This window comes from Labrus mixtus, chromosome 16 (genome assembly GCF_963584025.1).
Source record: "Labrus mixtus chromosome 16, fLabMix1.1, whole genome shotgun sequence".
NCBI classification, from domain to species: domain Eukaryota; kingdom Metazoa; phylum Chordata; class Actinopteri; order Labriformes; family Labridae; genus Labrus; species Labrus mixtus.
The window spans coordinates 1,039,989-1,064,988 of NC_083627.1; the positions used below are offsets into that span (position 1 = coordinate 1,039,989).

A 25,000-nucleotide genomic window follows, 5' to 3' on the forward strand; every position below is an offset into this window, starting at 1 on the left:
CCCCCCCCCTCCTCTCCCATTCATACAAAACTTCCCCCCCTCCCCTTCCCTGCACATCTCCATCGCTCTCATTTTGTATTCCCTCATATTCACTCCCCCCCTCCCTTCCTCTTTTCACTCCGTCTCTCTCCATCCATCCATCTCCCCTCCCATCCCGTCTCTGCTCCTCTGTGAAGCGCTCACAAACACATTCGATGCATCGCTTTGCATGTAAATTGGCTAATTGGATTGGAACGCACCATGCATGAGGGGAGGCAGGAAGAGGAAAGGAAAGGAAAGAAGTGAAGGAAGGAAGGAAGGAAGGAAGGTGGCATCGAGGGAACTGGAGGAGCAAGCAGGAGTTATGGAAGAATGAAAGCGACAGCTAAAGTCAAATGTTTGTCCAAACTGATGAGGGACATTTTGATGGAGTAACGAGGAGTTAGCAGGAAGCGTCTTGTGGACACTTGAGGTACTGCAGGTCCAGTCCCTGACGTCTCTGATGTGGAACCGCCCTCACAGATGCTTCTCTTTAGAAGCTCTTAGTTTGTGTTTCACCGCGGCTCCTCTGCCTCTTCAAAGTCGAGATAGTGAGTTTTCTAAACATGCGGGGGAAACACAGCAGGCCGCTCGCTGTCACACTAATCCGATCACCTGACGTGTCATTCTGTCGCTCTCCTTGATCCAGCCCGCTCGCTGCAGCTGAGGAGCGGAGGTCACGAGCTCCTGATCTGCAGTCTGCTGGTAAACTGCCCGTCGTCGGGAACGGGGAGCGGATCTCCTCGAGGTTGTGACTTCTGCTGTCAGCTCTGAAACGCACACACACACACACACACACACACACACACACACACAGCGACACACAGCGACACACACACACACACACACACACACACAGACACACACACACACACACACACACACACACACACACACACACACACACACACACACAGACACACACACACACACACACACACACACAGACACACACACACACACACACAGACACACACACACACACACACACACACACACACACACAGACACACACACACACACACACAGACACACACACACACACACACACACACACACACACAGACATACACACACAGACACACACACACACACACACACACACACACACACACACACACACACACACATACACACACACACACACACAGACACACACACACACACACACACACAGCGACACACACACACACACACACACACACAGCGACACATACACACACACACATACACACACACACACACACACACACACAGCGACACACACACACACACACACACACACCACACACAGCGACACACACACACACACACACACACACACACACACACACACACACACACACACACACACACACACACACACACACACACACACACACACAGACACACACACACACACACACACACACACACACACAGACACACACACACACACACACACACACAGACACACACACACACACACACACACACACACACACACACACCCTCCCCTGGCTGCAGGACCTCTCCGATCAGTGCTAACGAAGGCAGTCACAACAGGGTGATGATGGCAGTGAGGTGCTAATGTGTGTGTGTGTGTGTGTGTGTGTGTGTTTAAACAGAGAGCTGCCACTCCCACTTAGACACATGAAATCTCTGCTGCTGTTTGAAGTCAGAGTAGGGTCTCTCCTCCATCGCCCTGCGTGCCCCCCTTTGCGCCCCCTCATCATCCTCCCCTCTGTGTTTTATTGTCCCTCCACTCCTCCTGCGCTTAAGTCTTTATATGTGATTTTTCACACTTAAATGTAGAAATCAAGTATCTCCTCTGAAAATAACTCAGTGAGTCATGACTGTCTACAATGGGTGTAACACCCGAGTCCCACTGTCTGTGATGTTTTCAGAGTTTTCAGAGTCCTATCTTCACTTTGTTTACATCGCCCGGACGGCCGGCTGACTCCTCCCCTCGTGTATAAAAGTTGTTTAATTGAGGGACTAGAGAAAAGAAGAATAACATACTGTACTCACTGCTTAACTGTGTTTCTAGATCACGCTCATTTCAGGTAAATTTACATGCAGTGTGAAGATACGAGCATAATAAAGATCGCTAGCATTAGCATGCTAACACAACAATGCAGCGCGAGTTGTTTTGGTTTCATGCTGGTGCTCAAGGGCGACATCTGCTGGATCAATACATCACATATAAAGCCTTTAAGACACCGACACACCAAGGAGATCGTCGCTCTAGTTTTTGCGGTGAGTCCAGCTCCGTCGCCACCCGTCAACGACTTCCACTTGTTATCAGACATTAATCTCGATTAGAAGTACGTCTATCACGAGTGGTGAATTGGTCTTCCCGTTTCCCTTTTTGGAATGACGATTACGGACTACCGCCCCCTACTGGCATGGAGAGTTATTTCCTCTCACGCATGCGCAGAACGTACGTGGTGGTTGGCCGTCGGCTGTAGTCTTAACGGTGTGTTCAAGTGCAACTTTTTGGCCAAGACAAACGGCGTTGTGAGGCGCCTCTACTTCTTTGCCGTCTGCTTGATGTGTCTTCAGTCTCTCTTTCTCTCTCTGCTCACCCTCACTTTTCCCACCTCCTCGTGTTCCTCTGTGTTTGGTGTCCTTTCCTAACATCGACCCCGTCTGAAGTCTCCCCCTCCCCCTCCTCGTCCTCCCCCTCCTCGTCCTCCTCCTCCTCGTCCTCGGGTGGTTTCAAGTCGTCCCGTCCTTTGTCTTCCAGTCTTGCTGTACTTCACACGCTCGGTGACTCGCTGGTATTTTCTTGGCGATTAGCTTCATTTTAAATGTAAGGTTGTATTTCAGCCCCGGATGTTAAGTTTTATTGCGGGTTGCAAACTTTCAAGACATTTATCACCTCGTGGTCTCTGGTTTTTACGACTTTGTGCTGAAGCAGGATTTACTGGCACAAAGACGAGCCGCACTTTTTTGTGAGGCAGGCAGGCACAAAAAAAATGTAACAGAAATATTTATGCTGATAAAATATTCACTTAATTTTCATGTGAAATTCTCATTTTACACCCTGCAGCGTGTGTCCTCGTGCCATTACATTTCCCCGTTCATAAAACATGCAGCGAGCAGTCAGTGCATCGACTCCCTTCAGCTTTAAGTATTTATGTTGAAGACGCTGCAGCACGGTTCCTGTAGGTTAATAATCTGTGTGTGTGTGTGTGTGTGTGTGTGTGTGTGTGTGTGTGTGTGTGTGTGTATCAACCGCGACCAAATATGGACATCCCGTCTCCCTCACCTGTGCTACGGGCGCTGACATATAGTGATGGTAGCATCACTTGGAGCCAAGACGTACTCTGATTGGATCTGGCTGGAACGCCCAAATTGATGCCCCGCCCCCTTCCACTAACAAAAACACACATTTAACTTAACGATAAAAACATTTTCTTTACCACAGCTTAGTGTTGTAGTACTCGAAATCTCCAGATCCACTTTTTAAAGATTCTGGTCCTGACAGAAATGAATAACTCATCCATCATCTGTATCAACCAATGTCTGCCACGAGGTACCAATCTGATGAACCAATCAGACGCCTCCCTGTCTCCCTGCTCGCTCTCTACCTCTTGCGTGCTCGTGCATGTAAATGAGGGGGCGTGGCTTTAGAGGGAGCACAGAGGGGAGGGGGTGTGGCTTTAGAGGGAGCACAGAGGGGAGGGGGTACAGAGGGGAGGGGGTGCAGACGGAGCACTGAGGGAATGCTACTTTCAAAATCATGCTAGTTTTCTAACATTACCAACCCTGACTTTAACTCCTCAACATGGTCTTCAATTCCACAGTATTTCAAATATGGCGACCGCCGCCGTTGGGCTTCGAAATGCCCCTTCAGAAATGTGTGATGTCACAGTCTTCAGGTGTAACCCTCTGTCTGTAATATACATGTTGTAAAAGATGATAAATATGAATCAAAGAGGAAGAGTCAGATGTCCATTATCTGCTTACTACATATCCACTGGCTGCAACTTAACCCTTGAAATATCAGTCTCACCCCCGCCCCCCCCCCCCCCCCCCCCGAGGCTGAGATAATATCTGATTTGTTCCAAGATCGACTTACTCTCTGTGTCTGGGAATCCATTTTTATCTCCATGATTACTTTTTCACACATCCAATAAATGTCAAAACAGCTTCAAAATGCACAACATGTTCTGCACGCGCTCAAAAATTATCATCCAATCTGAGAAACCAGAATCCATAAAGACTGACTGGCGGCCACATTGCCGAGTTATGACCCTTTTCTTCTGGCGTGTTTGTATGGTTAACAACCTATCTATCGTGGATCGCAGCACAGTTTGACCCCCTGGGGGCGTCCTCAAACACAGTCACCCCCTTATCATCCTGCTTTCAAGGCCTGTGAAAGAATCATTCAGGGTTCTTCAATCATTCGTTATATGTACAGCGCCAGTTCATAACAAGTGTTAGCCACGAGATGATTTGTGAACGTGGACTCATGATGGCCTTTACATCTCTGTCAGGCTGCCCCCCCCCCCCCCGCTCTGTTCACGGTCACACTCCTTTCATCTGTGTGACTCAGGACCCCCCTCTCTCTTACACTCTCTATATGACCTCAATAGCAGCGTATGCTCCCATTATTCTCCACAGTGTGAGAGAGGAGGCTCGTGATGAACCATGAATCATCTTAATCAATAAGAGAAGGAACGAATGAGAGCGGCAGAGAGAGGGAGGGATGCTGACCAAAAAAAAAAAAAACTCATTGTGTGTTTGATGCAGGAGCTTTTATTTATTTATCTATGCATCCATTCATCCATTTATTTAATTCTCTAATGGATCAGCCTTCTTATAAATGAGAAAAAGGAGGAACACTTTGGGAGCTCAATGGGCTGTATCTGCTGCATCAGGGAAACACAGAGAGGAAGGAACGAGACGGCGAGATGGAGGAGAAGAGGGCGGTGGGTCGGCTCGATAACAAAACACCAGAGAGCCTCAGGGCAGCGTCCGATTGGCTCTAAAATCCGACTGAATGTCACTGAACCTTAAGAAGAATTAGCCGACCAAATAACCAAAAAAAAACGCAAAGTTTGTTCGGCACAAAAATCAGTTTTTTGTTTGTGTTTCACCCCACAAGTGGAATCAACCCAATAAGCCACAAGCATCGCACGCCACGGGCCCTATTTTGACGGTTTAAAACTATGGAGCTATTATTGTGGCAAAACTATTTGACTTTGTGTACACAGATCCACAAATGTGTAAACTAATCTGCAAATATGTTGACCAATTTTGAAAAATGTACTTATTTGTTAATGTCAGTGAACTTTTTCAGCTGTAAATCCTGAAAATAAACACAAATGATCGCTTACAACTGAGGCAGGCCTCTCCATTGGCTGTCATTTTACATGTGACTTTTGCAACACTCCTGCCGTGCAAGATCCACAAATGAGTACACATATCTGCAAATGTGTGTCTGACCATCTGCAAACACATTAGTGGGGTTTGTTGCCCTGAGCTCAGGCTCACAGGCTGCCAGTCCGCAGTAACACCCAGTGAGTTCAAGATAGACATTACTGAGCTGGATGTCGTGGGTGCAGTTTTACTGAGGAGGCTACGACGGAGCGTCCATTATGTAGTTTGTGTTTTTGAAATTTGTATCCTGTACAGTGCGGGCAAAGCAAAATTAAGCTCCATATAAAACACTTTGTCTAACATGAAGTGAAAAGGATTCATAAAATGTACTTTAAGGTCAAAGACACATTGCACGGTCATCATGTGCCACACCAGCGAGATGGTAATGTTCGGCTCTAGATGATGTTCTTGATTAGTTCCAGATTATCTGAGGATAACTGGACAAATATAAATGTTGATTGTAAAGATCCTCAGGTTATCATTTCTACTCGGAGCTCAGTGGAGAAACTCCTCTTCTCAGTGTCACTGATGAGATCTGCCTCCCTCTCAGAGTCCTGCTCCATGAACTGCTGCCTCAGTAAATCACACACCCACAGACTTCAGTCACAAACTCAGCAGATATTTGCACAACAACACTTTCTTAGTTCCCCAGTGTTGGTTTGGATTTTCATGCATAATTACGTTACAGGAATGTTGTAATCATCTCTCTGTTTGAGTTATTTTTCCGTGCTTATTAGACACTCTGTTGGTCTGTTTCTTCTTCATGTGTGTGAAGCGTCTGCTGCCTGTAGAGAACATGTTTGATGCTTCTCCTCTCTGTGCAGCAGCTCGTGTTTCTGAGCCATGCAGCACAACCTGTCTCTCTCATTCCCTGCACCCGCACACTCCCTCCCTGTCTGCCTGTGCCTCTCCCTTTTGTTGGATTTCTGTCGCTCTCTCCTTACCCCCCCCTGTCTCTCCTTCCCCCATCATTCAAATCCCACTCTCTCTCCACTTTATTCATGGCTGTCACCACTGCTTCTCTACTCTGTACTGTACCTTCCACCTGGGAAAATCCAGTGGATTTCAAGATGGTATAAAAAGACGGAGGAGGCAGAGGAAGAAAGGATGGAGGAGGAGGTGACAGGGAAAACAAGGTAGAATTGTAGCCCCCACTCGGCTGTATACGAGCGCTGCCACTCTGAGCCTCGAGGCTGATATTTTTCTCCCTCTTTGCCGAGGTAACACCAGGTGACGGAGAAATAGTCCAGTCCTCAGGGAGCACCCACATGTCAGGTAACATCAGGTGCTGGTGGGTGCAACGTCAGGTTAGAGGTCTCTTCTAACAAAAAGCTCCTGCCAGGGGAGGCCAAACACTTGAGAGGCTGAGACGCGAGTAGTTCTTTGTCAAAGCGCCCGCAGAGATTGCACGCTCTGCGAGGTGACATCTGTACCTGACGTGTTGAATGTGTTCTCGCTGGATTTCGTATTTCAGCGGCTGCTGTTCTACACGATGTACATGCACATCAGAATTCATGTTTGACGCTGCCGTGCTGTCTATCATTGCACTGCATACCGTACCAAACACTTGACGGATATTGGGTTAAAGGAGGTCGCTGAAGAGCTACTACAACCTGCAGTTCCACTTTCCTGTCGATGCTAGATTTGCAGTTGATTTTGTCAGAGTGCAAGCTGCAATTTCAGAGACTGGAAACAAGCCCAAAAGAAGCGAACTTGGCTCTTCGAATAAATAAATAAAATAAATAAAAGGCGACCTTACTTACAGCAATGTGTCAAAAAAAAAAGTGGTCAGCAAGCAAGCAACTGAATAATCCATAAATCATGCCATTTTTCTCTCACTCACTGGAGGGGGGGGGGGGGGGGGGGGGGGGAACCAGGGGATGTGGACAGATCCTACAAGAGGATCAACTATCGTGTTTTGCGTTCTTGTGGAGAGCTGGTAGAGAAATAGGTCGGGTTCATACAGTGAGTAAGGCGAGCCCACATAAGCAACTTAGCAGAAGAAGAAGCCCTAAGTCGCTTATAGTCCTCAAAGCGGGCGGCCCGGGTTCGAATCCTTTCCCGCATGTCCTTCCCCACTCTCTCGCTCCCTGATTTCCAGCACTGTAAGACTATGTGTGAGTTTTAAAATGGGGATCAACATCATGACCTTTAACATCAATAAAATCCATAAATCTACATAGAATGTGGCGACGCTGTGGCTCAGGGATTAAATCACGAGTCTCATATTGAGAGACTAATGAGCTCAACATGGCGGCCCCGAGTTCGACTCCCACACTCGGTCATAGTCCGCCCACCTTCCTGTCCTCTCGTTAGAGGCATAAAGGCCTTTTAGTGTTTTATATTCAATACACAAATAGAAGCTAAATCCCCCTCCTCACATTTCTTCATGAATTTATTGAATAGGAACAATGCAGCAGAGTCTCCGTCTGCACTCCACGAGAGCATTAGCATACTCAAAAGGAAAGCCAGGTTTTTCTGCAACCAATTAGCGAACTGACCGTTTCTCTTACCGTCAATGTGAGCCCCTCGGTCGCTCCTTTGGGGAAAGAAGCCAAAGTGAATGAACTCTGCAGTGAAAGACCGTGACTTTGTCATGCAGCTGCACCTGCAGGAGCTGAATCTCGTTTGACTGAAGAAAAGTTTCTGCACGACGCCTGAAATGTAAATATTCTGAGAAACGAGGGGCTAAAAAACATATTTCATTTAGAATACAGAGAATAAGCTCACAGTCTTATTTATTATGAAGATAAGTGTGGTGGCTGGGATATGCATATAATATACTGATAGTCTCTGGAAGCTGCTTCCTCATGCTGGTTTTCATTATTTCTGCCCCTCGCTTCATTTGATGCATTATTTAAAGTCTATATATGACTGGAGGGATGTGTTACACTTTGTCCACAGTAATCCTAAAGTGGTCTGCTGAGGATTACAGACTCAAGTCATTATATTATATACACTATAATGTTCTGTGTTGTGCACACTCCCTATCACCTGTGAGTGTAATATTTAAAGCCAATCGGAACCGAGCAGTAAACTCTGGTGTCGTTAAATGAAGCCAGTGTAGACGTGCAAAAAAACGGCAGTACCTCAAGTGTCCACTAGAGGCTGGCTGCAGAAGCACAGGAAGTCACATACACACCCATTCTAAAAAGCCTGTTTTTACAGATTAACATGTTTACAGGAGGTTTAAAACCCGCCTCAGCTCCAGCTCTCAGCCTGTCGTTAGGTTGACTGAAAGTTAGACTGAGACAGCATTTCCAGCATGGAGACCGCCATCGATGGGACTCCAGCGCCCCCTGCAGGGACAGACGGGTGACAACACTCAGGCTTTGTGCATTAATATTTACAGTCTGTGGTTTTATCGTATCTCATCACGTCGTACCGTATCGTGAGCTACCCTGCAATCCGACTTTACCTTCAGTACTTTTTTGAACCCACGACTCTTTTTGGCCTTTTTCTTTGCCTTTCATATATTTGAAGTCGTATTTCTGTTGATTGGTTGTTTTTTGGGACGTTGTTGAGGTTTTCTCTCAGCCGGGTTGTCTGCTCGTGTTTTTGAGAGGATGCGGGGAAGGTTTCATTTGGAAGCTTTGATGTGCTTTTTCCTGGACGCTTTTAAGGTCGAGATTTCATTAACAAACATCAAAGGTAAAGCTCTCTGCCTCCATCTCTGCTTCACTCTAACTCTCTTTGCTTTTGTCTTTCCTGGTATTAAAAGTACTCCCAAGTATTTGTCTTCAGATTTTCTTATATTTTTTCTTCCCCTCGCTGTTGTGTGACACGAGAGTGCAGCTGAAGACAGGGAAACCTTTTAGTGAAGTCTGCTCTGTCTCGTCTCTTCCTCGGTGCATCACCTTTTCTCGGCTCTTTGCTTCTCCCACATCTCGTTCTCCACGCCTCCACGTTGTGATTTCCTCTCACATCGACAGGATTGTGTTTTTCTTCATCAAATGATTTCTCTTTTTTCACTTAGTTTTTAATTTATTCTCAAAAGGATCAGACAACAACTAACAAGCTGATCTTCTACAACAAATCCAATTGTTACTTATTTAACGTTTAGCAACACAGCACTAATGGACAAAACCACCGCCTCCAGGGGGGAACCTCTCTAAAAAGATAAAGACCTAGGCCTGTCCCGGACTAAGGATTACAATACAGCAGGCACACACACTGACGGCTCAGTGAGTGCGGGTCAGACCACCTAGGCAACCACAATCTACACATCTGTCAGACCAGCGACAACAAACAGCGTCTTTTAACCATGTGAAGATTTACTGAACTCTCCTCCTCATAACAATCCAACAAACTGAGTCCCCACAATTTAAATCCAGACATTACATCCATAAATATCCACCTAACTGTTCAGAAAACTCTGCTAATCTGCTGACCTTCTGATGACACCTCATAATGTCTTATAACAGCCAATGAGAGCCTTTGTTGAAAGGAGGTAACTCCCCCTGTTCTGACGGGTAATTGCACGCGACTGTGCTGCTGACTGAAATGTCTTGAAGCCAATGCACACACACAAACACAGATCAGCTGCTTCTATCAGTACTGCAGGGTGATTTCTTCATGCTCACACTGAGCAGATTGATTCAAAGTACGACTGGTTTTCAGAACTCCATTAAAATTATTAATAAGGTGATATTTACACCAAGAAAGGATATGAGCCACAAATGAACAAATCTGTGTAAAACTAGACATTACACACCCCCACAGAGCTGCAATGGAATGATCTTTGTGCTCGACTGTGAGACTGACAGTCAGCTGAGGCTCTGCCCAATGAATCGTTGAGTATGGGATCACCCCAATGAGTAAAAATGTGTAACCATACACATGAATGTGATGCTTGGTTGGTCATATGCTGAGTCTACAAACACTTTTTTTATAAAAATTTGATAATTCTTTCCCAAGTGCCCAGAAACACCTATCCCCCCCCCTTTTTCTTTTTTGATTTTAATTTTACCTCTCTGTTTTTCTGTGTCCTCTTGCAGGTACTTCACCAACATATCCATCGGCGGGCGTGACTATTCCTTCAACAGTGACGGCTACCTGTCCAAACCGCTGCTCGATGTCATCTCCTACACCAACGGGAGGGGCTGGGAGGAGGTCAGTGCACAGCTGTGCAAGTCACCACTAATTATCACAGCTCGGCTGCTAGACGGCCTAACCGCAATTTCACAGCCCATCAAACATGCTAACTCATCGGTGCTCGGCTTCACCTTTCTGCCGTCTCACTGTCTCTGCCTCCCTCTCTCCCCCACATCTAATGAGTTCTCCACCAAAGCCCCCTCCTCCTCTCCTCCTTCATCTGGGTTTGTCAGCCTTGTTAGCCAGCGCTAACTCACATGCCCGTATCCTCTTCTCCGCGTGGGGCCATGTGAAGCGGTTGTACAGTAATAGTACAAAATCTGAGGTCTGCTCTCTGAGGGCACTTTCAATTCCTCACGACTCCCTCCAAAGAAACAAGTAATCTTTTTGTTCTTTCCTGCTGTGTTGCATTTGTTCCTGACCTTTCATGACTCAATATGTGTACTGGGTGGGTGCACACTCAAGGCCCCCCTCATTTAAAGGATGATAACTGAAAATCGACCCATGAGAAAAGAATAAGTCACTGTTCTTACTGTGCAGCTTTAGTGCGAGACCTTGGATTTCTAAGTGTTTGTAGTTCTTCATTTTCCTGTTGAAGCTGAACTTCCTCCTGAAGGTGCCGACAGTATTTCTGGAGGAAAGACTGATTCCGATTGTTGTGCCTTTAGTGGGATTCCTCGATTGAGTAAACTTATCAGACGTTTCTCTTTGCAGAGTATCAGCGTGCACTTCATCTTTCTCAGCGATTCATGCAATATGGAAAGAAGTATCTGTACATCACAGTCCACTGGATCTTTGCTCTAATTTGTCAGGGACAGAAACAGCAGATTTTGAGGATACAGGAGGTACTTTTTCAATATTGCACCGACAGTTTGCAGGTATAGACAAAGTGAAGTCCAGTAACGAGATGTTTTCACATATGGACCTTTGGTGTCCAGCACAAAGCAGAGACTATCCAGCCCCCCAACTCGACACTTCCTCAGTACCCAACAACAAAGTGGTTCAAACCAAACGACAGCCTCTGGTGTTGAAAAGTGAAGCCGATGTGGAAGGGCAAGCAAACTGCAGTTCCTCGAGTGTCCACATGAGTATGGCTGCGAAAGCCCTGGATGTCCAATTAGCATTAAGTTGTTAGGGGTTAGCCTGGTGCAAAAGGGTTATGTCTGAAGAGCTCATGTATTTATTTGGGAAAAAATACTGTAATGGAGGGAGATTATTTTCCCCATTGATCATATTCATGCTAAGAGTCTGGCATAATTAGGGGCGTGGCTCGTCTGACTGTTAACCAGAAGGCTTAAGCAGCGCAATCAGCTCCGCCTCTTTGCCATTTTCTCGATTGTTAGTTTGAGACAGCACTTCTAATATGGAGACCACCATTGTAGCCATCAGATACCAATTGGGGGAAGTCACTGAGACCATGCTTAACACAGTCAGGAGGCCCATAGCTTTATGGGATGTCTGGAGCTTCTACAGCCAGCCTCAAGCGGACACAAGTGGAATGGAAGATTTTTTTGTACTTCTGCTTTGGCATAATTTTCACCTTGGAAGGTCACCACCTGGTCAGCCCTGAAAGAACATCCCAAAACTCGAAATTTAGCTATGTCAATCCCCATGTAGGGTCTATGATTAAAACCTAAAAAGCTGAAATGTTCCATGTGGAAGCGCCAGAATCGACTTCAATGGTAGACTTCTGGGGAAACACTTTTCATGTTTTCATTTAACAGCTTCTGCTCAACTTTTTGATGTCAAATTGGTCATTAGCGGAATCTAATTGAACCATTCTTTTGTAGCCACTTTGAATCCCTCTCAGTGTCACATAGTGAATCTTTGATCTGAGCTGGCTACTAAATCCCCCTTTCACTTGTCATCATGTATGATAAAATACATTATCTTGTCAATGGAGCTGAATATGTCTCCCTCTGAACTCTCTATAAAAGTCCGACTAGCTGTTGCTAATTTGCATGAAAAACCTCAGACTGTTGGAGGGAGGTTTGCAGAATTTTCTACATCATGCGTGCTATGATCCGAATATGACCCCAGTCTTGTTTTGCAAAAGATAAGAAGCCTCAGAGCAAGACTCAGATCAGGGAAATGTTAAAGTTACTGAAGACACTTTAAAACCTGACAAAGAGGCAGCACTCATGAAAGCTAAAACTACTGCCTCTAAGCGTTTGATGGCTCAACAAGGGCCATTTATTTTGGGAGAGTGTCAGATTTTTTATTCATGTATTTTAAGTCTTCTGCTCCTCACTGCGTCTGCAATTGGCTTCAGAGTTCAACACATCCAGCCTGCTTCTCTTCTTGATAAGTTGAACCTTCCCAAGGAGCTGAGAGTTACAGTCGTGACTGGTGCAAGAGGCAGCAAACTGAAGTACAGCTTCATCTACGAGAAACCACGGGGGCATTTGCTGGCCTTTCCTGATACTGCTCATCATTACTGTATTGACTTTCTACTGAATGAAGTCTTAGATTCTGACTGAGGTGATGGGTTACTGTCTACTACTCAATGGGTTGGGAAAAGATAAAGGAAGAGAAATTGGCTTCAGCGGGTCGAGACCGAGCAGAAACGGGTTTAATTTGCACTGCTGCTCCCAAGAGATGATTTAATTTCTGCATTTCTTTTACAACAGAGGTTCAGCTGAGTCATGGAGGAAATCATCAGGTTAGCCGAGTCCTGTTTCAAACAGGAACCCTTAAAATACTTTGACTGGAGCAAACCAAGAGCTTACTTTAACAGTTATTAAAATAGTAACAGTGGATCCAATGACTATGCAGACTCTTATCGCTATAGAGGATGGTTTGGTCATTTTTGAAGTGGGGTTGTATGAGGTATCTGGAAGTGAGATGCCGGTCAGCTCGGACCCTCGGTACAGAAACAAGTTGGAGTAACGGCACAGAAACTATTGGCTACACAGACAGGGTCAGTTCTACCCTGTAATTAAGCTAACTTGACTAAAAGACAACCGAATAATTAATGTCTATATTTAAGAAATATTCACTTGACTTTACCATCAACAAGCTGCATTGTTTGAGCACTACTTCGGATCACTTCATACGTTTTCTTCACCTATCAGCTGTTCGGCTCTGCAGGTTTTTTTACTATCACTATTACATACTCTTAAAGAGGAGTACAATCAATCAATCAATGAAACTTTATTTGTATAGCATTTCTCATACAACAAATGTATCCCAAAGTGCTTTACATCAACATTAAACCAAACAGCAACAACATGACTCCCTCCCCCACCCCCATCCCACAATCCAAAAACTCAGGTAAAAATAACTAGATAAGAAGAGGAACTGAGGAAACACAGGAGGTTCAAAATGTAATAAAACTAGATGAAATGAGATTCAGTTAAAAGCTCTACTAAAAAGGTAGGTCTTGCATTTGCTTTATAAAATGTAGTAACTTTGTAAATAGTCTGTGGTTTGTTCCTGGTTCAACATAAGAGGACCACTTCCGGCTGGCACAGCGACGCCTAGCCCTCATTGTTGAAATAGTCAAACCTGTTGAGACGAAAATAGAAAAACAAATGATAAACTGTGAAGCTGTTAAACAACATTGCAGACCTGGGGCGCTGGTGGCGCAATGGTTAGTGCGCGCGCCCCATGTATGGAGGCTGCAGCCTCAAGCGGGCGGCCCGGGCTCACATCCCACCTGTGGCCCCCCTCCCGCATGTCACTCCCCACCCCCTCTCCCTGATCCCTGACTCTATCCACTGTCCTATCTATCCATTAAAGGCATAAAAAGCCCCAAAAAATAAATCTTTAAAAACAACATTGCAGACCTGCCAATGGGTTTCCACCACACACCTCTGTGTTTGGTGGATCCTCCACATTAGTATCAGGCTCCACAAATGGATCGTTCTGACCAGCTCTTTCTGTTTGAAAAGCACAAACATTACAAGCTGCGTCGTAAAGGTAATACTGGGCACAAAGCAAAAAGCATCAAGCCTGACTAGCACATAAAAGTTCCTTCATAAATATTAAACTTATCTCTTTCAGCCTTTGTGCCAATGCAGACACAGATTATGGCACTACAGTTGGAAGCCCACAGACTAAATTTGAGTTCATTGAGTCATTTGGATTTTCCAGGAGAGGACTTCTAATGGACAAAGGCCATAATCCAGGCTCCCCTGAAGTGCCCATTGTATAGCGATGCTTTTGATCTGAGGTATAATGGCCAAGCAAAGGACAGACTGTGTCCATTTACCTCCCTCAGAGTCCTGCACTTGACCCTAACTGCCCACTGGCTCTCTAACCTCATTTATCTGAACATCTCCGTTTCCCGGGCGCATATTTGTTGAATTAACCTCTCCTGATCTTTCCCATTGCAGAGAACATCGACCTCAGGGCAGCTGAGCAAGCCTCGTCGGTAGAGCTTGAGACTGTATTCACCAAAAGTCGGAACACTCATTTGATCGCAACTTTGAGGAAATAATATATTTCATGAATAAAGACAAGATTATGCATGCAGTTTAAAGCAGCACAAAGCCAACAGCTAAACTTGAGCAAATAATCATTATTCCTTGATAAGAAATAATGTGTAAAACGGTTTAAAAACTATGATTATAAAATGCCACATTCACACCTAAGATTGTCTGTAACCCTACCTCTCGCCCAATGCTCAGATCGGCTCCAGCCCCCGTGACCCCAAACGGGAAAAGCGGTATAGATAATGAATGGATGGATTCGAAAATGTTTTTAACATTTAAACAAGTAGCTTCTGAAATGATTTCTTGTTTTCTGCAAATTGAATTCTGTGGAGTCTTCAGTACTGATCTTTGTGGACAGGAAAAGGTTTGTTTTAGTTTTATTTCCATCTCAGCCTTCTTTCATACCTTTAGAAGGCGTGCAACATCCTTTGGTTTTATAAAGTCAGATTGATGTGTGATGCACTAGTGCAGCAAGAAGTCATGATACATTTGTTTGCTCATTGAGCAGCAGGTTTTTAACAGCAATTATACAGAGGACCAATGAGCGAACAGGACATGAAAGCTGCAGTGCCTTTTTAATCAACATGACAGGAAACTCTGGAACTCTGGAACCACATAAAACTGAATAATATTTAAATCCACTTCACAGCTGCTATATTAGTTTCACAGCCCCATAATCACAGTATATGTGTAGGAACAAGTTTGATAGAGTCGTCAATCTATTGCAATAACTCAGCAGGGACTTCACAAGTAGCAGGCTCAAAATTTGTACTACCTTGCCAACAGTCCCCCCCCCACCCCCCAACAGGATTACCCAAGCCAACAGTTGTGTGTGCTGTTTTTCCCAACACTATGGGGGCTTTTTTGTCAGCGTTGGTGAATCTGCTGTGCAAGGCTGTCACGCAGTTTGTTAGGATGCTCCCTGCAGTGCATCTGTTAAGAGTCGACAAGAAGCTTTTTGGGAGAAAATTGGCTCTCCTTAGCATCCTCTGGAAAGAAAGGCTTTTGTTGTGCTTCACCCATTAATGCCAAGGTGTCGTCAGCCCAGGAGAGGACTTTTATGACGGTCGCTCCAAGGAATCTGAAGCCTCTGTGTTGATGTGGATGGAACCATTTACCATCCTGTCGGTTTGTTTGTTTATTAAGATCCCAATGAGCATCTGTGTTAAACAGTAGCTACTCTTCCTGGGATCTCCATATCTTCATTGACAAGATTTCATTAGTTAGATTACATAAAAACACATCCGTGATATTCATTCTCGAAGTACAACAAACCAACAAACACAAACTCAACACGTATAGTAGCTCTGCATAAATATTTTTCATATATCAAGAAAATCTATACTTAACTATTTCATGTAAATGCACTCTTTAAGGAGCAATATGTAACTCTGACACCATGTGGTGGACTCTGAAGCTTCAGTGTTTATCCAGCTCTGCATGGGTCTGTAAACCTTTCTGTGTTCTAACCTCTCTCCATTTTTCAAAAAGCATCTCCAATATTGATCCTAGTTTGAGCACGTTTCTGCTCGTGGAGCTAGAACAGTTGTGTTGTAATAGTCTGACTCCTCTGTGGATGGCGAGCTAGGTAATATTCAGTCTAAGTAGAATAAAGATTCATACAGAGGAAAATGCATTATTTTAACAGTTTATGTTAAAACAAACTCGAAAATTAGTTTCATACATTTTACCACAATTTCCTTTTAGAATAAAACCATTATTATTGATTCCGCTTATGTCTTGAATTTAATAGTTTTTTTTTGTTTCTTTCTTTTTACAATTGCTTTTTTCAAGTGTTTGGTCTCCGCATGAAAAGGTCCTCCAGTGCTCAGATAGTGATGAGTTTTATTGGTGTAGTAGAAGCAGCAGCAGAGATTTCTTTGTAATGAACAGCAGAGGAGCTGCTTCACAACGAGTGCTCTCAGCCTCGGAGACTGATCAGACGGAAAAATTTACAGAAATACAAACAGACCTCTCCGAGTTAAACAAATCAAGTGAAAGCAGATATCCACTAGTTAGTAACACAATGAATATTGAATAATTGACAGGGTGGGGGATGGGGGTTGCTAAGCGGATCAGACGTGATGTATTTACATTATCGGTGCAGATAATCGATTCCAAGCAGCCTGGAGTTGGGAACAACCCTGTAATTGTTGAGAAGGTGGAATCAGACCTCAAATCTGAAGCACATTATCATCCAGGGGTGGTTTAGGTGTCTTTTGAACAAGTTTAAGGCTTATCTGAAAACGATCTTATTTTCATTGTCAAATGGCAATTACTTTACAAAACTCCAAGCTAAGGGAGAGACAGGGAGAGCGAGAGAGAAGATATATCACCCAGACATGTTAACATGCACGCTGAAATGTAAACGAAGCATCCAGTCTGAAACCAACATTAGTTTGGAAGTCGAGAATAGAGGGGTCGGAAAGGTGGAATCCAACCTCCAATCAGCTCAATTATGGTGAAGTCTGCGCCAGACTGTAGAGTCTCAGAACACTTTGGCAGAACCTCAGGGTCTATCTGAGTTCCATGGCAACCAAGAACCACCAAATACCAAATCTCGCCTTTTCCTGCCTTCTGCTGGGCTGTCATGCAGAGATTCAGCCCCCGTCTGAGCTGTGCTGGAGTGTGTGTGTTGGTGTCCATGCATATGAAATGTCTTTTTGTTCTTAAAGAGCGGCTGAAAGCATTTACTTCAGATAATGCAAAACATGTTAGAGGGGTGAACTGGAGGACAAATGAGCACTGAAGAGCAAATTATCATTTCGTTTTATAATGAACTGTTGGTTGTGGCCATTATTTATGCAGCAGAGCGACTGAAGGAGAGGAGCAGAAACACACGGGAAAAATAGACAAAGAGTGAACAAAAAAGATAGGGATTGAAGCTGGTGCAAGGTGCCAGCTGCTGCCAATTTTCTCTTTACTACAATATGAATGTTTGGTACATTTTGTCCTTGTATTGTTTTATTCAGGTGACCAAAAAGGAACACTAATGAATAGCAGTATATTTTTTCCCCATTTAGTTTTGTGTGTTCTTGTCATCTGTTGTGATGTGTTTCATTGTGAATGCGTTTTCCTTGAAAGTATTATGCTTAATAGAGTGTTTTTGTGTGTGTTGAAGTTCTTGTTTTGCTGAATTGAAGGGGACACTAGTTTCCAAGGGATGTTATGGGGACCTTCCAAGTACTTGTTTTGATGACATTAAGGGGACATTAGCTTGAATGGGACGTTCTGGGGACCTACAAACAATCTGGGGACTAATAGCTGATTTTTACTTGAATGAAGCTTAATAATGTTATCAGGACTTATTATTTAATCGGACTGTATCGTCCCCACAACCACCGCCGTCCTCATTCATGCACGACCTGCTCCGACCTCCACCTCAGCAGCAAGGAAGTGTGGACAACAGGAACAAGAGGAATACAAAGGAGAAATCCTTCCTGCATATTATCCAATCTGCTGTTTTATAAAGCGTCTCCAGATAACACTTGTTATAAATTAGCGCTATACAAATAATGATTGATTGGTTGATAAAGGCTACAGCGCTAAAGACGAGGGGGACAAGAGGAGGCGACGGAGAGAGAAAGAGAGAAGCACATTATTAGAGGAGCAATATGTAACTCTGACCCCTAGTGGTTAAAATGGGTACTGCAGTCTAAATTCTAAACATCATAGAGAGCTGTCTCCCCCCCCCCCCCCTCCTCTCTAGAGTCCATGCTCACTCAGGTCACCATGTGGTGGACTCTGAAGCTTCAGTGTTTATCCAGCTCTGCATGGGTCTGTAAACCTTTCTGTGTTCTAACCTCTCTCCATTTTTCAAAAGCATCTCCAATATTGATCCTAGTTTGAGCACGTTTCTGCTCGTGGAGCTTATTAGAAACATGCAGAGGCTTTTTAGGTCGGGTACAATCACTTCTATCTGAACCACTTCTCTTGCCCGCTTCCATCACTGCAACACCTGTTGACCTGATAACTGGAGAGTGAGAGAGAGAGCGAGGCTCTAACAGAAGGCATGTTGCCCTGACTTGTTAACATGCACACTGAAATGTAGAAGCCAGTCTGAAACCAGATTTGTTTGGAAGTTGAGAAATTCAAATTTACAAGTTTACCTACTATCTTCCAGATTTACATTTACAGTTGAACAAAATAATCTTTTTAAATAAAGCAGTAACAAATCATATTATTGGTTCCCTGATTCCCCATATATTTCATTAATAGCATCAGTACCAGTAGCATATTTGTGTTAGTCTATCAACAATGCCCCAACAAGCTACTCCAGGTGTGTATGTGTGTTTATAAAGAGGCTTTGCAGGTTTTTCATAAATCCCAGCAGCCACGTCTGGCAGAATCAGGTACAAACACAGAGGAATTGGCTGAATGCAAATGGCATCTAAATATATGCACCAGAGCAAGAAAATTACAAGACACTGACAGATTTACTGTTTACAGCTGCACAGCCGTCCTCCAACATCCTCGGTTGATGTGAACAGATTTGTTTGCGCAAATAGGTCACTGTGACACTTAAGCTGTCTCGACTCTTGTCTCGTTCTCTACATAAAAACATCATGTTGCAGCATTTCTTTTTAAACTGACTCAAAGGCGCTCAGTGAAACAACCAGTGCAAATTCTCACAGCATGGTTTGTGTTGCATCTCCCTCACAAGCTGACGATTCTCCTCTGCTCACTGTTCATAAAAACATGCAGATCTAAGGCCAGATGTCTGTGATGGTTCTCAGTCATCAAGGTTCATTTGTAACGTGATCCAAACTCAACTGGACTTGATTGAAGATCTTAAAGGCTTTATATGTGATTTTTTGATCCAGCAGATGTCGCCCTTGAGCACCAGCATGAAACCAAAACAACTCGCGCTGCATTGTTGTGTTAGCATGCTAATGCTAGCGATCTTTATTATGCTCGTATCTTCACACTGCATGTAAATTTACCTGAAATGAGCGTGATCTAGAAACACAGTTAAGCAGTGAGTACAGTATGTTATTCTTCTTTTCTCTAGTCCCTCAATTAAACAACTTTTATACACGAGGGGAGGAGTCAGCCGGCCGTCCGGGCGATGTAAACAAACTGAAGATAGGACTCTGAAAACTCTGAAAACATCACAGACAGTGGGACTCGGGTGTTACACCCATTGTAGACAGTCATGACTCACAGAGTTATTTTCAGAGGAGATACTTGATTTATATTTAAGTGTGAAAAATCACATATGAAGACTTTAAAGAGGTTGGTGAAACGTTATAGGCGTTTGGCCTGACACCACGTGGTGGAAGAAGGTGCTAGTACTTTAAGTGTAGTAGTGCCTGAAGTAGTTCAATAACACCTTAGCACCAGCTCAGAGAAAGTTTAGGAGCGTTTACCAGTCTGTATCCCCTCGGATGTCCGATAAAAGAGGGGGACCAGCACAGCGGGGAGTATAAGGTACTGTGGTTAACATGCCAAGTGGATTGAATGATCTGACTCATCGTATTTACGTATTCAAGCTGTCACACTTTACAGACGTTAAGCTTTTGTGTTCTCATGTTTTTTACCCATCCAGGTTGGCTGGTGGGAAAACGGCCACCTGCGCCTGCGGTACCATCCCTGGTCTCGATACGGCTCCTTCCTGAAGCCTCTGGATGACGCCCAGCACCTACGAGTGGTGACTTTGGAGGAGAGGCCGTTTGTCATCGTGGAGCCGGCTGACCCGGGCACCAGCTCCTGCATCCGGGATTCCGTACCCTGCCGAATGCCCGTCAACTCCAGGTAACCCACAGACATCGTGTTTGAAGCAAACACAACAAACAAAGTGCCATGCTGTGTTTTCTTTACCAACACAATCTGACTCAAAACATCTCAATAAAACCATCTGGTCCATGCTGTGACTCACTCTACCACTGAGCCACAGCAGCCCCTGTATTCTGCATTACAACAGCAGAAAGGAGAGGCAAACAAAACAGTTAAATTGAGTGTAAATGGTGTTAAAACAACCGTCTGAAACTCACCGGGGAAAGTTTGAGGTCGAGATGACCTGATTTTATTACGGTCATAAGCAGAGAGGAGCAGAATAATAAAGACATCATTTTTCTACCTGAGGAAGGACTGCGAGTTTTACACACAACAAGAGTCTGTTCGGTACATAATTTATTTCTTACCTTGATGTCTGCTCGTGGTTTCTTCCCTAAAATCCTTATCAGCCTATAAAACCTTAGTGGAAGGTAGAAAAGAAGTTTCCAGATAGAGAGTACCCAAAAGCAGAGGAGTATCAGGGTTTGATCCTTTGTGAAATTAAAACGTCTGGCCAAGCAGCCGTGAACAAGACAGTAAATCTTTACCATCTGCAGGTGCTGTGTACAGGGAAGGCTGGGCTTAAAGAAAAGCCTTTCCTCCTGGGATCAATGGATTAAAACATCACAAAGTAACCTAATTATGCCACAGAGGAAATTAACTTTCCTCACAGCAGCTACCGATATGTTCAAAGTCAGATGGCACCACGTTGAAGCATGCGGCATGATTTAAATTCAGCCGCTCATTATGGAGCCTCGACGCCACAGGACAATGGAGAGTTCATCATCTTTTAATCTTTAAAAAATCAATATGTTTTTAATTACAGAGTTCCTTCCTCTCAATAAAGTCTATTGTTAATTATTCATACTTTAAGATTACACAGAAGTGTAATAATGGCAAACATGAATATAAGAATAAAGATGGGTGTGACGTGATAACATGATGAGTCCCTCGTTATGAAGAAATGAATCATATTATTACAAAATATCTTACAGTGTGATAAAACTCCATTTTGATTAAGGATGCGTACAGGAAGTAGATAGAGTCTGACCCTCTTGAGGGGCCCTGGAGAACCCCAAAGTACAGCGAGGCATTTATTTGTGGACCCCCCGTGGTGTAGAAACGAGGAAATCTCCTCGTGTTCACACCGGGCCTCATTTTATTTGGCATGTTGACGCATCCCAGCGAGCATGTTTACATTGCAATGACAAATAAAGGATGTCAATGGCCCACATCTCAGATTCACACAACACACCTGAAGTTTTTGGTGTGAGCTGCATGTGTGAACGCAAACACATAGATTTATTTTTTGGGCTTTTTTTTATGCCTTTATTGGAGAGAAAGGACACAAGGGCGCACAAATTAACCACTAGACCACGGGGCATCCCAAACAGCCAGATGTTGAACTCGGCCTTCATCCAAGGTTTCTCCTGACACTCCTGCCAGAGTGAGCTGATGTGAGAACGCAGCAGGATATAATCAGGAGAATTCACCTGGAGCCAGTGGGAGGGGCCAGTGGGAGGGGGTGGTGACAGGGAATAAACCCTGTGATCGCTGCACGACCATAGACTGTCTGCACGCCACCTCTACCATCTCCGTGCTCTAATCAACCTGCTGCTGCATGTTTCCTGTTCTCCAGTTTGTTCTTCTCCTCTCTTTAGTTCACTTTGAGATTCTCTTCAACTACACATTGATACAAACACACATATATACATATATTCTCATTATAGAGTCGTATGGAGGACTCTGCTGCTTCATCTGCTACTTCCACGTCGTCGTTTCCACGCCATGTTTGCCTCAGGACGTTATCTCGTTATATCTTGTCCACACAGAACTGAGAAGAAATTATATTTTCTTATATGTTGTTTAATTCACATTTAGATTCAGATATATTCCCCTGTTACATGTTGGTAAAAAGTTCATTTCAGGCAAACTAAAGAGTGTGTGTGTGTGTGTGTGTGTGTGTGTGTGTGTGAGAGAGAGAGAGAGAGCTCTGGGCTCCTGGTCTATCCCTGATAAGCTTCCTTCCTGCCAGCACATGACCTGGCCAATGGAAAGATAACAGGTTTATCCTTTTGAAACACGACTGGCTGAGAGAGAAGTTTGCTCTCTCTCTTTTTTTAATCAACCTACTTTGAAGCAGGTTTCTTTAAAATTGGAAACACAGGTTTCTCCACCTGCATGTTTTTCTCTTCCTCTATAATTCTTACATAAATCATCCCCGCCCCCCCCCCACTTTAGACGATTGACTTTCTTGTTTCACCTGACAAAGCTCCGTTCCTGTGATGTTAATGCATCATCACCACCAAGGTCATGACTATCAGCAGGGCTTGTTTATGATGTCACACATCTGGTGTGGAGCACATAACACAGGTAAGCACAACTTTAACCAACCAAGAATGGAGATATACTATATTTTGAAGTCGTAAACAAACGGCTGCGTCATGAACGTAATTGTTTACAAAAATTGGCCGTGCACTCCCTGTGTTACTGGAGGATACCTCTAGAGGGCAGCCCAGAGAGATGTATGCAGCTACCTGGAGTGTAGGATGTAACCTACAGACATGTTGACACTGGAGGAGGCTACTGTTATGTTCATTCTGAGAGCGTAACATCAATAACCAATGATAACATCACATCAGCTCAGGCCAATGATGACCAGTGGACAGACACAAACCGTCTGCAACATCTGAATCATTTGCACCATCTGCACCTTCTGCATCGTTTGCACCATCTGCACCTTCTGCATCGTTTGCACCATCTGCACCTTCTGCATCGTTTGCACCATCTGCACCTTCTGCATCGTTTGCACCATCTGCACCTTCTGCATCGTTTGCATCATCTGCACCTTCTGCATCGTTTGCATCATCTGCACCTTCTGCATCGTTTGCACCATCTGCACCTTCTGCATCGTTTGCACCATCTGCACCTTCTGCATCGTTTGCACCATCTGCACCGTCTGCATCGTTTGGCATGGTCTGCACTTCAGCGATAACAACACCGTCAGCACTGTCCACACTGTATACATTGTTTGTACATCTGCACCATCTGCAACATCATCAGCACTGTGTGCACCATCTGCATCGTCTGTACTATCTGCAGCGTTTGCACCTTCAGCGCCATCTACACTGTCAGTACTCTGTTTCTCCAACATTTTTCTCTGTGCACAGACAACCGGCCATTTTAACTTTTTATGACAATTCTGAATAAGAGACAAACAAATATATATATATGTTTTTTAAGACCCCTTTGCTCCACTGAGGCTCTGCATATTCAGCCCCCCCTTCTGTTTTATTCTATGTTGTTAAAAAACAATTGCCCTAATGTTAAGTTGTGTTGCTAGGTAACAGAGGTGAGAGGATGCATAGCTAAGTGTCCTTGGGACTGTCCAAAGGACACTTGGTATGGACGGCTGAGCGTCACTGCAGCCTCTTGACGGACAGGGATGTAATTGTGCTTTCATTCTCATATGTGTTGAGCTCCTCTTGAGGCCCTTAGGTTGAAGAGCTCTCTACATGAAACCTCTGACAGAAAAGGGCTTTTCAGTTTCATTCTAATTGTGGACAGAATCCAAGAGAAACACGTCGAGTTGAATCCTGTTTGTTAATGCAGCGCTCTGCCCGCCTGCTGTCTCACCTGACACGCATTTTCTCTCCAAACAACTCTCACTATCGATCTCCTCTCGATCCCTCGCCAATAAATCATACATCAGTCTTACTCTCTTCTCCCTGTGTCTCTCAGGTACTCATCTGTTCTTTTCTCACTCCCTCGGCCGCTATTTCTTTTTCAATTTCAGCCGAGCAGCCCATCCAGGTCAAAGCCTCCTTCATAAAACATCTTAAAACCTCATAAAAAAGCCCATTCACTGTCTCACCGCTTTGTCTTTTCTCACATCTGCTCCTCAGTCTGGTGGTGGAGGGCACCGGGCCCATGAAGCATTGCTGCAAAGGTTTCTGCATCGACGTCCTCAAGAGACTGGCCAAAATTGTGGGTTTCACCTACGACCTTTATCTTGTGACCAACGGGAGGCACGGGAAGAACATCGATGGGGAGTGGAACGGCATGGTCGGAGAGGTGAGGATCTCCATTTTAATATGCGAGTACTTGAAAAAGCTATTATGTGTCTCGATAAACTAAAATGTTGATTTTTTTTTCAGGTTCAGTCAGAATTGAAGACATAAATATGTAAATGAGCTGTGTCTGACCACGCCCCCTCTCTGGAAGGGCTCGGGTGTACTCGGTCTTTCTCGCTCCATGTCCTATTGTTTACGGTGAGAAGGCAGACTCAGAGGGCAGAACAAACACCT

General features: G+C 44.4%; 1 protein-coding gene across 1 annotated transcript in view; it reads left to right on the forward strand.

The window, feature by feature from the left end:
* Positions 1-25,000, forward strand: part of LOC132991486 (glutamate receptor ionotropic, NMDA 2D-like) — a 121,318-nt gene that overhangs the window by 68,602 nt on the left and 27,716 nt on the right. Inside the window, exons 7-9 of the mRNA XM_061060273.1 lie at positions 10,386-10,500; positions 20,467-20,672; positions 24,599-24,767. Coding sequence (XP_060916256.1) covers positions 10,386-10,500; positions 20,467-20,672; positions 24,599-24,767 — 490 coding nt within the window. The remainder of the gene's footprint in view (positions 1-10,385; positions 10,501-20,466; positions 20,673-24,598; positions 24,768-25,000) is intronic.